The sequence below is a fragment of the Thunnus thynnus genome, chromosome 8 (genome assembly GCF_963924715.1).
Source record: "Thunnus thynnus chromosome 8, fThuThy2.1, whole genome shotgun sequence".
Classification (NCBI taxonomy): Eukaryota; Metazoa; Chordata; class Actinopteri; order Scombriformes; family Scombridae; genus Thunnus; species Thunnus thynnus.
In genome coordinates, this window is record NC_089524.1 from 17,727,066 (window position 1) to 17,743,822 (window position 16,757).

Below are 16,757 nucleotides of genomic sequence, written 5' to 3' on the forward strand. Positions count from 1 at the left end.
CGAGTGGTTACTGAAGACCCAGAATCCTCCAATTCTCTGCAGGGACAAATTCAGTGGTAAATCGGCTCTCTATCTTGCAATCTAATTCTAGCATGAGACTCACCTTCCGTTGTTTGGTTGAGTCCAACTTTACAAGCCAATAGGAGGCCACCTTTGGTTTATGGTATTTCCAGTTGTCGAGGATCTGTGGAAGAAAATGAGGGTAAAAAAATGTGAAAAACTATTTTCTGTACACACACAAAACCTGTGTTAATACAGATTTCTTAAAACTTAGAATTGCAATCAAGCAAATATATTTAAAAACACCCTCAGGGCATTTTATTAGTATATTTTTAACAAAAAAGAACAGTGCAAGTACATTACACTGCTATTGCATTTCATCCGTTGTTTCACTGCAATCCTCTGTCAAAACCCAAGTTATTACAATATTCTTACAGGCAGCCTCAATGACTGCCAAAAACAACAACAATAAAATCAGCAGGTCGGGCTAGAAAGACACCTACAAGGGAAAATTAATACACCTTTTTAACTTGAGGACAGACTTTGATGAAAAGTATTCTTTAAGTGTTCCCTGTGCTCATTATACTACTCTATAGCAACCTGTCACTGCCATGCTAGGGAGCACCACGCTAGAGCACAGTTAAATTATTATTAGTACAACTGTACGAATGTGTCGGAAAAGGCAGAAGAACATATGGAGCTCATTCCCACAGTCACAGACTTTCTTTCACACATCAGCCCAAGCATGTAATCTATAACAATACCGAGTTCATCTATCTCTTAATGAAGTGGCCTTTTGGCTTTCACACATAGGTCTCTGTTATGGAGAAGTTCCATGGTCAAACATGACAGCACCATTATGGATCAAAGCGCAATACTTGTGCAATATCTGGCATCTGGCACACGAAACTAGGCGAAACAGGAAATATAATGCAAGAGGTGAAAGATAATTTACGGAAACGTATCACTGACATGTCTTGAGAGGAATGTTCTAATTCTGGTGTCCGACCAATTTCCAGTTATTTTTCATAAAACATGTTAAAATGTTATTCATACTTCTCCTGGCAATATGTTTTATTCACACCAGAGTTTTGTAATTTCAGGCAGACTGCCAAGAGTCCTTTCTATGGAAAAATGACAAGGTAATTTTCAAACATGACACCAAGATGTAAAATTGACAGAGCATTTACAGAATACAGTGCATTGAAATGAAATTAGCTTTTGTGTGGTATATTTTTGTTTGTGAATGCAAATGTAGCAAAAACTGAGGGATACTAGTAAAATTGAATTGTGATCTTTAGTACCTCAGCAGAAAACCCCTAGGTTTCATTAGCGTGTCAAAAATCCTTGGGGTATATGTCGTTATGCTCAAAAGCTGTTGTGGATATTCCCATGCACTTGCTCCCAGTGCCAGTATCACTGTGTACCTATAGGCACTGTTATTGTTGCTGTGTTGACTTAGTCTACACCTCCCCACTGGTGCACATAAACCTCTCACGTAGCATGCTAGATCCCCTGCAAACAGTGCTCCCAATGGGAGGCTCTAGTTTAAACTTTATGTGTACACACAAACATGTGAACATGCACACACAAAAAAAAAACATTCCACAAGGATTCACAGATACAGAGCTATGGTATACAGCAAGCACTTCTGTTCACTTTCCAGAAAGTTACTTGTTTACTTGTTTAGAATTTTATCTCAGTAAGAACCTTATGAACCTTGTCTGGTAAGCTGCACGCTCATTTGTCACATTTGTTTCATATGTGCACAAATTACCCTCAATTAATGCATGACAAAATGCACTTGATACATTTCACCTTTCAATGATTCCAACTGCAACAAAAAAAGCAGGTTTTGAGTGAAGATAAAGGAGGTAATTACTCCGATACAAACACATCATTAGCCCAATTAGACCTCAACTTTAAATCATGGAAAACATAAAATGCCAAAGATTGTTTTTATGCCAAGTGAACACTCCTTCTATCCTGAGGGGGAACACTAAACAGTACAGGTGCAGTCGCTCATCTGTGTTTCCATGGTGCTTTCATTAGGCTTTGTTAACAGTACAGGTGCGGTGGTAATTGTCTCTCACGACCCCGACACACCCAGTTGTCACACACAAACAATTGTTGAGTTTTTTTTTTTTTGCTGTTATTAGGAAGACATTGTATTGGTTTACATTAATTCTCTGGTGGCTTGCCCTAACTTAACCTTAATCAGAAAAACTGCACACAATTGTTACTAGGAATGTCATGTCAATCATGAATGCTGCATGTAATCATACAAACTGAGATAATGCTAATATTTGCAGGTCAAGTTCTGTTTGCAACGGCTCCTTCAATACCCAGTATTCTCTGTGTCTATTCTCAGAATGGTGTGATGTGTATCCCAAATTAAAAAAAACCCAAAAACGATACAAATACAAATCACATGAATTAATCACTAAACTAATAAATTGTGTATTTGTTGAATACTTTGAAGTAAACAGTTTGCTTTGTATAATATTTGCTTCTTGTATCCTCTTCTTCACATCTCACATCCAAGAAATTAGCTTAATTCCTAATTCTGTGATTTATCAATTATCTCTATTGTATAAATTTTGTTAATTGTGTCCTTCCAGTTGGTAAGTCTCACTTATTTCAGTCCAGGACAGTTTACTTTCTGCAGGGTCTCTCGGCTCACCAGGACCACTTTGATCAGACCACATCTGGTGATACAATATTAGCACAGTTAAAACAGCAGTTGTGAGAGGGACCACTGACCTTGTACTTCAGCCTGGGTGTACACAAATAAACATCCTCTTTTGTTCTCATGTAGTACCCTGAAAACAATTTTGTCCCTTAGTGTGTTGTTTTGCTGGTATTTCTGTCATTAGTCAACCTGGTGAGGACAGTCTGACTGGCTGCTGTCCTTTCAGCACTGCGGGAGCTGTGGTGCTGAACGGACAGCTGGTTCTGAGGACAGCTATGGCCGTAACGGAGGTCAAAGTCAGTGTAGATTGGACGGATGGATGCTTTCATAGTACACATAAGCACATTCATGATACCACTGATGTGTCACTTCTGGTGTAAATTCAAGGTGAGCCTCTGCCTCTCTTTGTCTCTTTTTTTAAGTTGGGCTCTTTTATTTTCTTATGACTTTGACAAACTATTTCAGCTGTAAATTTTCCATTAATTAAATTAAGGCATATGGAGCATGAGCATGTGTTAAATATGAACTGCTGTTTGTTCATGGCCAGCAATGCAATAGTAATTGGTTTTGGGATGTTTCTGTTTGTTAACTGTTTGAAACACACTCTAAAATTATTTTCATCCATATACTTCAGTATATTACTAACAGCCATATGAGACAATTCTTGTGTTGTTTGTACACTAATATTTTACATAAAATTTAATTTAAGCAATAGCTTTAGCAGTAGCACAAACATACACGTACACATGCAAAATGCAAGGACACCGAGATCTCACCAGAAATAGAGGAGGCACTGATTAATACAAAGGAGCAGTGGGGAATAGTGCAGGACTGCAAACTGACCGACAGGTTGTCACTGGGGTCACTTGAAAGACAATGGGAGCCAGGCCAGAGCGGACAGGCTATTGTGGAGCGAGGCGAAGAGGTCACTTTTAGTTACGCTGCAGAGTGACCGCACCTGGCCACAGAGGGGGCTCTGGGAATAAAGTGGGTCCAGATTTACACTTTTCTTTCTCTTGTTAATATTTTGTCTTGGTTTACGTTACTTTTTTACATTTTGTGCCTCTAACATTTTCTGTCTATTTCTCTAAACACAAAAATACACATTATTGTATAAGGTATTAAGGTATTGCACACACAAACACACAGACACACACATAAACAATAGAAATAGTGCACCTACCTCATCAAGCACAGCCTCGGCCTCTTCCTCGGTTTTACCAGGAAACCTGATCCTCATGGCGGTGAGCGCAGCCAGAGTCTGACGCACCAGCTCTGCTTCCTGCTCTTTACTCCTCAGGTTTATCAGTGGATCACCCTACACACACAAGTACAAGTAGAAAGAAACCAAATGAAGATACAGATACACATTAATGTTAAAGCAAAAGTTTTATTCAACACTATCATCTCACATCTATAACAAAACAAAATAGACTGAAAGAAATGCAAGAGGATTTGTTTTTGTCTGGTAAAAGACAGCAAGAGTTTTTTAGCTTTAAGGACAATTCAGATTTTGGCACAAATGGCTGCAATTAATTATTATTTTCAATATTAATTGCATATCAATGGATGGTATTTTGCCTGACAAGATATATTAATGTTTTCGTGACAGAGGACGTTTTAAAAATTGCAATTTATGTAAAGAGCTCTTCCAAATCAACTCAACACAAGAGAGAATACAGTTAAGTCACATTCACACATTTATGTTCGTTAACATGTCAAAAATGTCAACAGTGTAATGAAGTATTATAAATATTATTATTATTTCTAATTATCAGGGACACATTTACATTTTATGAACAGACATTTTATCCACAAGTGCTCATTAATTTACGAACTGTTAGTCCATCCAACATGAAACATGCGTAAAAACAACCTCCTTAAAAATAGCATTTCTTCATTGCTACTGCAACGCAATCACTAGTATAACTATATCCAGTTTGATATTTTCTGTACCAGCATGTACTTATCACCACATGTGCTGTATGACTCCCACAGGGAAGTTAAGTGTGTAAAAAGAGGTAAAAACCAGAAAAAAATGAGAAAATTCTCCTGTAACTTTGTATACATGTATGTCAGGATACAAGCATACAACTTGTGCACTCCATAGCCTTTTTCAATATTAATGTTTGCCACTCAGTTCTATTCTCAATGTAAAAAAGTATTCTGCTCCATTTTAATTTGCTCCGCTATATCCAAAGGTTACCAGCGTACTTGTAAAGAAGGAAAGAGAATGGAGGAGGCAGGCGGAAAGCAACAGATGGCAACATAATAGAAGATCATTGTCATGGGCTACAGTAGGCCTATACAGTATTGAAGGAGCTGCTTAAGAGATTTCAGTGGGCCAGGGTACAATATATGCCAGAGGAGGCGAAAAGCAAAGGGGGAAGGTAACAGAAGAAAAATAAAAGTATAATGGTAGAAAAGTGAATTAGTGCATCAGACTTTGGTGAAATAGAATTGGGAAGTAATTCTTGATTGTGTACTTTAAATCTACTTGGAGTGTAGGATCAGCAGAGGATTGCCGTATTGATCAATGTCACTGCCCGACTATTTGTAAATTAATATACTATACTTTTCTATGACTGACATCTCATCTGACACATTCTGAATTGTAAAGAGGCACTTTGTGTGTGTTGAATATCTTACTATGTTGGAGTGGATGGTCCCCAGGCTGTTGCTATGAGGCACACGGTGGGCGGAGCCACTGCGGCTCAGCGAATGAGAGCGAAGCGTGGCGGAGCTCGGCCTGACGAGGGGAGTGGCCACGGGAACAGTAGGGGAAGGTCTGGTGGACAATGCCCGCACCTCACTGGGTGATGAGAGGGAGGCGATGGAGCGCGGGCAGGAGATGGAGCGCCTGATTGGACCAGAAAGTGTCGGAGAAGCAGAGGGGGCGGGGCCGGGTTTCAGTGACTTGATTGGCGGTTTACAGTGCATGCGACCTGTAGGGAAACAGAACAGAGGGAGAGTGAAAGGGGGGGGAACACTCACTCACTGTCACACTTCAATTTCTTTTCTTCCCTGATCCTGTCTCAGTGCCCCAGTCACTGTCAAGCTCTCCTCTCTGCTTTCCACCCACTGCTGGTGGCTTTTGGAGATGAAGTGTGGCATTAAAACTCCCATAGCCACACTCAGGCACACTGGCACAGTGGCCCAGTGTGTGCGGGTTTTTAACGATCACAGCATGCGTAGTCAAAAACCAGAAACTAAACAGTAGTCCTGTCTGGTTTGGGGATGGATTAAAGACACACATGTACACACACACACATTGAACAAACACATTAAGCTGAAAACCCACACTGACACTCTCCATCACCCTTGAAACTCCTCCAGCTTGTCTACCAGCCAGTGCATTAGTGTGTTTCCTATGTGTGCAGTGTGTGTGTGTGACATCAAGTGTACACACAAGTGATTATAAATGTGTCTGTCTGTGTGTGTTTGTGTGTGTGTGCGTGTGGCTCCTGAATCTTCTGAGGTTTGGCCATTGCCAAATGAGAGCATTATGAGGCTTAGTCCTAGCAGCCCTTTGGTGGCTTGGTATGGAGTAGGGCTTGGCAGGGTTGCTGTCTCTCTCTGTACACACATGCAAACACGCACACATACACAAAGTCCAAAAGTTGGGCTTTTTCATGGTTGTCTCTTATTTTGTGACAACAGAATGAGCTCATGTAAGGATCCTTTCTATCGAGCAGTAAAACCAGCTGCCCACAATGCAACCAGAGAATTTTTCCATTCCAAGGTCGGTACATAGACTGCTATGAAAGTGTGTCTTTCTCACATCAGAGGGCTGAAACTGAGTTCTTGTATCCGACCTATGCGACTTTGCAGGAATGTCTGACATTCTCACGATAAAACTGGGAATATTTCAGGATTAAACTCAAGGTGTTTTAAAGGTAAACAGCAAAAGCATTCTTTTCTTCCTCCTGTTCTCTTTCGATCAAATATCTGCCTCTTCATTCACTTTCCATTCTCTGGAACTTTGCTCTTTAGGACACTTTTTTATCCTCAAGTGCTCTCCAGTGCTTCAACATTTGTGTGTGTGTGTGTGTGTGTGTGTCCACAGCTGTGACGCTAGGATGCTGAGGAACTCGGCAACAAAGAGCCACATCCCATGAGTCTATGATCACCCTGCATACACTTTAATTAAAATCCAAGGATCTGGTGCCATTTTATCACATCAATTAGGCACATAAACACTGTCAGGCAGATGAACATCTGTAATGTTGCCCCTGGTGGCTCACACCATCTCAATCTACCAGGCTCTGCTGCTGAGGACTGTGTATGTGCATGCACTGTGGGTGCTGATCAAAGCAAAACTCTCAACATTTTTATTTAAGTGTGTATGCACATGCGTGTATATGGATATGTAAGTGTTAACGATATAGAGGGCTGGAGTGGATGTCATGTTTCATGCAGCATCACAGGATCATTTACAGTTTCCTTACTGTATCATTACATACACTCAAGCCCTCTATCTCACTCTAGCCCGTACTTTAATTCTCTATCATAATCAAATAAAATGAAAATGGAGTTAGAAACGCTAAAACAGAAATTTCAAAATTGTGTATAGATGTAGGTGTGTGATTTCTTATTTACACATCTGAAAAACAAGTAATTTTAGCAATTAAGCTGAACACTTTAATTAGATAGAGGGATTCAGCTACAAAAGAAGGAAACAGGGCAGGAAGAGGAGAGAACAAGACAAAATGAGGAGAAAGCAAGCAAGCAAAAAAACAAAACAAAAACAAAGTAAACATGAAAGCAAGCAAGAAAGAAAGATCTCAGGAAACGAGGTCCATGTCAAAACCCCAGTCTGGCTCGCTAATAAAGACATTCTCAGACACTTTTATACATCCTGCCTTTTTACCTGAGCGCTCAGCTAAGTTCTTCTCCTTGCTCTCCCCAAGGTCGTATGAAACTTTCTTCTCTCTCTTCTCTCCACCTCTCCCTCCTCCTCCTGCTTTCCTCCTCTCCTCCTCCTCTTCGTCTGAGGAGGAGCAGGAGTTTTCAGCGCTGCTGCCGCTGGTGAAGTCAGCCAGGTAGTCTGGTCGTTGACGTCTTGGTGTCTGGCTGCACTCTGGCATGGCGGTCAAGCTCTGGCAGGGAAAAAACACATACACATAAGGCACATACACACACATATGTTGCTTGAGACATACAAATGCTACACTTGAGAGAAACATATTGATATACAGAAGATTATGAATACACACAAAGAGGTCACAGACACACACACAAGATAACCACATACATAAACATCCTTCTACTTTTATCCTCATGGAACGGAACGATACATTCATTTCCTTACCCTCAACCATCCAAAATAACCTCATTTTGGAAAAACATCCTCCTTCCAAAGGTCTAAAATTCAAACAGGCTCTCACAAGGACATAAGTTCGAGAATATACATACACACACACGCACACACACACACATTTAAGTATTAAGACGTTGAGATGTTGTCAGCCTCCCTCCCTCAGCCTCTCCTCGCCCTCAGCCCATTACCATCTGTCACTGGGAGACCTGGTGGTGACACGACTAGCCCATGTGCCCACATGTGTGTATTGCTTGCGAGCTCATTATGCACAGATACAGTACACAATTACACATGCACTCCTTTAAAAGCCTGACTGCCACTATAAGTAGGAACTTGAGCGGTTTCATACCTTGAACAAATTTGACCTGATTAGATATGTAGACGTGTAAAACATGTTTTAATATCATATGTTTTACATATATGTTTCTGTAAATGACACAATAAAATGACTGTATGTAGAAAAACAGTTGGAACATCTGATGACTTCTATGATGTTCCTTCTTTGGGCTTGACACAAACCTGCTGTTGTCTTTCTACTAATAAGAAAAAGGTGAAATAATATTAGTCAGTATTTCATGCAAGTGCAACTGTGATGCTAGAATTCTAAAACTCTGTGGGGTGATAATCACAGCGCTGACTTGCACACATGAAATCTACTTCTGCCCCAAAATACACAAGTTTTTTTTAGTTTGAGGTTCATTAAATTAAGTGTCTATTTTACATCCTGGCAGGGGACACACTGACAGCATTAATAACGCATTTATACATCTGTTATTCTGCGTTTAGCTCGGGCAGTGCTGTCAGGCCACACAAATTAATGGGCAGGAAGTGATCACAGGGCTTACACAGTCACCGCCGGGTAGTTGTGTGGGTGAGTGATAGAGGAGGATAGAGACAGAAAGAGATTAAATACATGAGAGGAGAATAAAGGGGAAGATGGGAACATGAGATTGATGGGGAGAGAACTAAAGAGGAGGACAAGGTGAATCTGAGTATGGAAGCTGAGAGAGACAGAGAGGAGGCATTGAATAGATGGAGAGAAACGGAAATTAACAAAGAGAGAAAAGGACACAGAGCATATGAGTGGAGAGACAAAAAAGGAGACGTGAACAGACAGTGGATAAACAGTGGAAAGCAAGATAAAGAGAGAGAGAAAGAAACTTTGGATATGTGTGAAGAGTACATTCAAGCAAGCATGGAGAGCTGAGTGGACAGAGGAAGATGAGGAGAAAGGTTGGGAAAGAAGGGACCATGAGGGACAAATTTGATAGGGTGCATATAATAAGATTGAAGAAGTTGGAGTCAAAAAAATAAGAGAAGCAACTAAATCAAATAAAAAGAGAAAGAAAACCTGAAGGCCTAACTCTCCCTCTACAGCACTATTTCACTTCTTTCCTTGCTTGTTCTCGGTCTCTCCGCCTCTCCGTCTGAATAGTTCCTCAGTGATAACAAACCTTAGCGCCCCTTCCTTCCCTGAAAATCCTGTCTCTAATCCCTTGCCTCACTCCTCTATTCTAGTTCTCGCATATTCGTTGGTTCAGTTTCACCAGATGGCTTGTGAGCACTAAACCCCAAGGAGTGAATCTATCCGTCACAGCTCTTTCTTTCTCCTGCACTCAATGTCTCTCTCCGCACACTCAGCAACATCGAAACTGACGGCACCCAAATTAATTTGGACAACAGTGATTGTGTCTGAACAAGTCCTCATTCCAGCTAAGGCCTCTCTAATGCAGCGCTGAACTGCCCTGTCGAGTTCCTAACACACTCTTTGAGTGTTCCAGCCAATTTAGCCCTTGAGTGAGGGATGGATGTAGATGTGCAGGGAGAGAAAAGAGGATGGAGAGGTGAAGGGAGGCGAGTGAAGCAAGGTGATGGAGGGAGTAATGTACTGTCGTGGGAAATCGAGGGGGCGTATAGGTGTATGTGACAGATAGAGAGAGAGAAAGAGAGGGAGATAGACAGAAAGAAAGATAGCATGGAGAGAGCGAGAGAGACAGCCTGACAGCTGTCCCCTTGGGGAGTTGGGTCTTTTCTTTGGGCCTCTTTCTGATTCTTTATTTTCTCACCTAACCCGCTACCCCCCTCTTTATTTTTCTGAAACACGTCCTATGTGCTTTCTGTGGGCGTTAGCTCCAGGCATCTGCCTACCTGCCTCCCCCCTCACTCTTTCTCTCCCTCTCTGACACTCTTCTTTGCACACTTTCTTGGGTCCCTTGAGGCATGTGGCCCCTATTCTCCCATATCTCTTAGTTTGTGTGTCTTCCTATATCTCTTTCACCTACCTTAGGGCCTCGTTGCCTGGAGGATTTGCCCATAAGCTTCTCGTCGTCCAGTTCACATTGCTCCAGCAGATCCAAGATGTCCTCCTCCTACACACCAACACATACAGAAAACACAAGGTAGATGAAAATATGCCAAAGATGTTGATTTTGATTACATAAGAGACATATTGTATAAAGCATCAGCAGAATAACAGGGTAGTTACATCTTGATGATACACTGATAAGGAATAATTAAAATGCTTTGATGTTTCATAACTCTAATTACTTTGAAGTCAAATGAGGTGTGAGAAAACAAGAAACTTCAATTGTTAAAAAAAAGTGGGTGGAGGGATGAAAAAGTTTGACTTCACAGGCATATGTGCCTTATCTGGGGTTTAGAAAAAAGGCCCTGGCTGAACATGCATTGCTCTTTGGCAGTGCTGATAGAGGCTGAATTTGGAAAAGGCAGCATCACGGCCATCGCCAATATGCTGGGGCCTTGGCCATTTGGCAACAGCTGAAATGCAGGCAAAGGTGATTAATGTTGTTTCACGGCTGGGACATAAAAAGCTCCCACTTGCCGCTCAAATACAGATGAAAAGTGATTGTTTTCTCTCAGATTAGCCATCAAGCTGCTTTCTGGGGTCTGTGAAAAGGTCAACATGCCCCTGACTCTTGCTTTGTTTGTCCACGTGTGTGCGTGTACATGTGTGTACAGTGGCATATTTCCTTGTCTGGAAGTCCATGTTCCTCTGTCTTACACTTACATAACTATGCAACCATTTATGTGTGTTGGTTTCAACTCGTGTGTGTGTCAGCCATAACAGGATTGGGATGATCTTGGTCTTGTTGTAGCCTGATTAGTCGGTTAAGCTGATGTCAGATTTGTGTACACTTAAAATTCCCACCACACATTTCCCACATATATCAGATAATAAATATAAGAAATAAAGGGGAAAAACACAGCAAACAGGTTATCTCTTGTGAGTTAAATGTTATGTTAAAACATTATCTTTATGGATATTCCTGTAAAAACTGTAAGTTGTAAATAGTTAACTGTAATGTGGACTGTGTGTTGCAAAATAGCATGCCAGCTGTCTGGCATACTGGCCCTATGATTACAGCTGCAAGAACCATAATAGCTATTACAAAAAGAGGGTAAAATACTATTTTGTGTACAGCCATTCATTTAGATGGGAAAATATGATGCATTTCATAATACACTAAAAGAATTTTACGAGTGTCACTTCTGGTTATCAAGGCATAGAGAACAGACGCAGGGAACCATCCTCCGCTCAATAGCTCACTAAAATTAGCCTTCTGACGATTCTTGACTGAAATAATTCGATATCACCCTTACTTTCATAAGGGAAGATACTGAAAGTGAGATTATGCCACCAAAAAAGAATGAAGGTACAACAACAAAGGATGAGAAAAGTAGGCAAGTACAGGTCACTGCAACAACGCCCAGCAGACGGCACCACTGTGCCACTGTGATCCAGCTCTTCCGCTTTCCTGACACTGTCAAAATCATTGATGTAGCCCAGAACAAAAGCTCATTACATTATGGCAATTCAACTTCAGAGATATGTCTACAGCCCCATACAAAAAGAGGACAGCCTTTGCTTCACCGAAAAGGGAACTCAAAGAAAAAAACATCATTTTCAGGATGCTACATCCAACCACCTTCACTATGGATCTAAAGGGAGGAAGGCACACCTTCACAACACCGCAAGCTGCTGAAAACTACCTGAGGAAATATCAACCAGACGTGCTGCCACAAGACTAACCAGCCGAACACCCTGAGCTAATTATGCCGGCTTTGTTTCATACTGTTCGGAGTTGTTCATTATTTACATCATAGGTCCCAAATGTAAGTTGTCTACCGGTGGGGTGCTTATGGATATGTGCTTAGAGGGATGCTTAGAAAATGTTCAGAAAGTGCTACAACATACACATACACCCTCTAGGCTCTTATATGCTGCAAACTAATGTTCCCATGGTAAAACAAAACTGATCACTTTCTTTTCTACCCCACTTAAGCAGCAGGTTATTTTTAGATATTTTTATTTTCCTCTTTAGAGCAACATGATTTCCAACCATCTTTTAGTCATCTTTTTAGCTATATGATTTTTTTGTGTTTGATGTTCAAGGTTTCTCACACCAGGGGATTAGCCGGAATAGCCTCCCCTGGTGTTGTTATAGGGAACTGTTCTACATTATAAAACAATTAAATTGGATTTTCACTTAAACTAGCGTAAATTTTCATTGTAAATTTGGTTACCCCACTTCCTTAGTTGGGGAGGAAGTGGGGTAAAGGGAGGAGTTATAGGGTTTAGTTTGACTTTTTTGTATCTATTTTCTTTTCTTTTTACTTTTATATTTACCTTCAATGTACAAGACAGAAATTAATTGCTTAGATGAGGCAGTGGCCTGGGCCAGATACCCCAACTGGCTTCATTGTCTCTTACATTACCTTATGGGAGAAACAGATAGGTAAAATGACAATTGCAGCCCTTAGGGATTTGACATGGAACACTAACGGCATCAACAAACTGTCAAAACGTAAAAAGGTACTTAACTTTCTGAAAAACCATAAAATAAACATAGCTCTACTACAAGAGACCCATTTAACGGATGCTGAACAAACTGATACGTCAATGGCAGGGGCAGTTCTTTTATTCAGCCTTTACATCTCCTTTAGGGAGTTGCCACATTGATAGGTAAAAATGTCTCTTTACATGTGGATAATGTTGAGACAGACAAACAGGGCAGATACTTGATACCTAAAGGCTCAGGTGAACCTATTACACTAGTTAATATTTATGGCCCAAATTATAATTGCCCCCTATTCTTCCAAAGTTTGATTTTCACACTTACATGTCCTGCTAATGAGCTTATTATAGGTGTAGATTTGAATTTAGTTTTGGATCCATTCAAAGATCGGTCATCTTCCAATCCTAAAGTTCTAACCCAAGCAGCTAAGGCACTCAAAAAAGAAATGGTAGACTTCAAACTTGTAGATGTCTGGAGGGAAAGACTAATTACTAGGTGAGTACTCCTTCTACTCACATGCTCATAAGTTATTCTAGAATTGATATATTTCTTGCTCATGCTGAAAGAATCCACCTTATATCCTCATGTGAAAATCTAGCTATGACTCATACAGACCATGCCCCTCTCATGCTCCTAATAGCTCAGAAGAACATTGCTAGTAGTGATGGACTATGGTGATTCCTCATATACCTTCTCAATGACGCAGATTATGTTAAAATTATCAGAAACAACACTGACAGTTTTCTTAGCATTAACAAAGGGACTGCCTCACTAAACATTGTATGGGAATCCTTAAAGCCTTCTTTGATAGGTGAGACTATAAATTATACATTATGAAAAAAAAGCAGCATCTGTTAAAAACCAAAACACATGAATCAGAGATTAGGAATCCCGAAAGGGGACACTTTCAACCACAAAACGAGATGACTTTTGACCTCCTAAACAACAAAAGGGTTGAATATAACATGCTAACCACTTGGGTGATTGAAAATGCCATGGCTAGAACTAAACAACAATACTATGAACATGGGGATAAAAGTGGTAAATTATTAGCCTGGCAGATCCAGAAAGAGGATAGCTCAAGATATATCTCCTCAGTTAAGATCAAAGATGGTGCTACTGTAGTCCATAATCCTAAATTCATCAAAGAGACTATTTAGGACTTTAATTTAGACTTATACTCCTCTCAGGGTGTAGATACTCATAAAATGAATAACTTCTTAGAGGGACTTGCTGTTCGGGGAATGGCTGCAGAGACACGGGACAATCTAGAGGCTGACATTATTAAACAGAAGTTCTAGATGCAATAGGAAAGCCTCCGAGAGGAAAATCATCAGGGCCAGATGGGTTCCGTATGGACTTCTACGAGGCTTTTGCATCTAGTCTGATTACACCACTAGTGGATATCTTTAAGCATGCAATTGAGATCTACCAGGTACCCAAAACTTTAGAAAAGGCTCCATTTACAGTTCTGCTAAACTAGGCAAAGACCCAAAACTCTGTGGATCCTACAGGCCCGTTGCCCTCTTCTCATCAAAATATAAGGTGTTTACCAAGGTTATAGCCACTAGACTGGAGACTGTGATACCTTGGCTTATAAATGAAGATTAGACCGGCTTTATTCAAAAACGCTTTTCCTCATATAATATTCGAAGGTTCCTCAACATTATCCACTGTGCCAAAAAAATCAATATCCCTGTAGTTGCCCTTTCATTAGATGCGGAAAAGGCATTTGATCATTTACAATGGTCCTTTCTTTTCACAGTTTTACAAAAAATGAATTTTGGTCCAAATCTGACACGAATGATACACATACTCTATCTCAACCCCTCAGCAATGATTCGAACAAATCCTAATATCTCATCTCTTTTCCCCTTGTCAGGCACACACCAGGGTTATTCTCTTCTCACTGGCAACTGAACCTTTTGCAACTACTGCAACTACTTGAACAGGAAAAACATAATTTTACTATACGCTGCTGATATTATGTTGTACTTGACCAATGTGGTGATATCGCTCCTTGCCCTTAGCACCCCACTAGATGAATATAGCTCCAGCTCTGGATACAAAATAAACACACATAAAAGTGTGATAATGCCACTCAATTAAGTGGCCCAAGAATTATCAAGAGAGAACGTTCCCTTTCGTTGGGAACTTTATGAGCTTTGTTATCTTGGTCTGCAAACGCCCAACCAATTAGATCAAATTTTCTCCCTCAACTATGGATTTCTAGATTCCTATGGAACGGTAAGGTACCTGGAGTCAAGCTCAGAATCCTCTGTTGTCCCACTGAACAAGGAGGGCTAAACCTACCTGACTTTCATTTATACTATCTGACTGCTCAATCTAGAGCTATTTGGACATGGATTAAAGATTTAGAACACCCTCCAGCAGGGAAACAAAATGAGCGGTCTCATGCAGCAGAAGTGCTGTCAATTATTCCATTTATTTATTCCTCAATATCAAAGTCATAAAAATGTAACTCAAAATTCAATGATAAAACATACATATAAAATATGGCATGAAATTAGAGTTAAGTTTCAAAGTATCCTCAATATATACAGATCTACCACATTCCATTTTAATCCTGTTACCTAGGGCATTGAGAGATGGCATTAGTAGAGACTGGTATAACAGAGGTATATGTACATTCGGACATCTATACTCAGCCAACACAAGACTGACACTACTGGGGGACCTCTCGGTTTTACTGGTCAATATGAGGGGCAACATTCCCTTATCAGACTAGCCCTAATTGCAGCAAATTAATATATAGCCGTTTGCTGGAGAAGTGAGGAGCTCGCTGGTGTATCTTTGTGGTTTAAAAAGCTTTCATCATACTTACCTTCAGAAAAGATTATGTTTAATCTTCGGAAAAAAACATTACTTTTTGATGAATGCTGTGGAGGCTTTGTAACCTTTTTACAAAATAGAACCTCTCTTAATTTTGATGTCCATGGTCACACTTGAAGCTGCACTGCAGTGCTCTGCAGAGGTCATGGGTTCTCCCTGGGGCTGTTGGCTATGCTTGAGATAGCTTGGGTTTTTGGGACTGGGGGCACGGTTATCCTCTGGGGCCTGATTTTTGGGGGAATCTGTGGGGATGGGACTGGGGCTGTCCCTGTGGGTGTCTCTGGGTTGGGTGGTTGCGTTTTCTGCCTCTTTCAGTCCAGGCAGTCCTGGGCATTTGCTGGCCCCTGGGTGCCTAGGGTTTTTTGTACGGTTCTATAAACCACTAAAATTCAGTTAACCACAAAAAAGGCTGAGTGCAATGCATCATTAAGTGAGAGAACAATACACTGCATGCTTTATCCTGTAAGTAGGTCTATCTCCTGTACTAATTTTTGTGTCTCTGTTCTTGTTTTATTTACTTTTTTCTGTTGTACTGTCATTAACACATTATACCTGTCACAATTGTGAATACTGTTGTTTGTTGAGAAAGCAGTATTTTTTCTACTCTTGGCAGCTTCTACCATGACATTTTCTGTTTCCATATTTCTTGGCCCATTGACAGATGATACTGTGATAATGTAGTCATAACATTCTTTCCGCTGATTAAGACCTTATTTCCACCATGGTAAAAAAAAAAAAAAAAAAAAAAAAACAGATGAAGTGAGCCAGCAGCAAAAATCTGCGTGTAATTTCAATGGGTTCATTAGGCACTTTTGGGGTTTGACTACTGCTAGCTGACATAATGTAGACAGGTAGAAACCTGCTAGCCTAACAACATAGGGCTACAAACAACCAATAATATAACCCTTTCCTTAAGTGAGATACAACAATAGAATGTTTATAAGTTAAGAAAAAACATTGTTGTATTTCTTCCTTTGAACAAATGAAATCTGATCAGGACCCCCCTCATTTCTTCAAAGGAAGAAGAACAGTCTCAGACTTTGTTCCTTTCCCACTGTTCAGTTTAAAATGTACC

At 40.4% G+C, this 16,757-nt stretch overlaps 1 protein-coding gene across 4 annotated transcripts in view; it reads right to left on the minus strand.

The window, feature by feature from the left end:
• ttll7 (tubulin tyrosine ligase-like family, member 7) overlaps positions 1–16,757 on the minus strand; it is a 75,786-nt gene that overhangs the window by 13,094 nt on the left and 45,935 nt on the right. For 3 of the 4 annotated variants that reach the window (XM_067596835.1, XM_067596834.1, XM_067596836.1), the window contains 5 exons: positions 10,295–10,381; positions 7,563–7,791; positions 5,342–5,637; positions 3,876–4,010; positions 104–184 (listed from right to left, as the gene is read on the minus strand). In XM_067596835.1, coding sequence (XP_067452936.1) covers positions 104–184; positions 3,876–4,010; positions 5,342–5,637; positions 7,563–7,791; positions 10,295–10,381 — 828 coding nt within the window. Of the gene's footprint in view, positions 1–103; positions 185–3,468; positions 3,669–3,875; positions 4,011–5,341; positions 5,638–7,562; positions 7,792–10,294; positions 10,382–16,757 lie in introns of all 4 variants that reach the window. The other variant, XR_010929264.1, reaches the window with a different exon arrangement.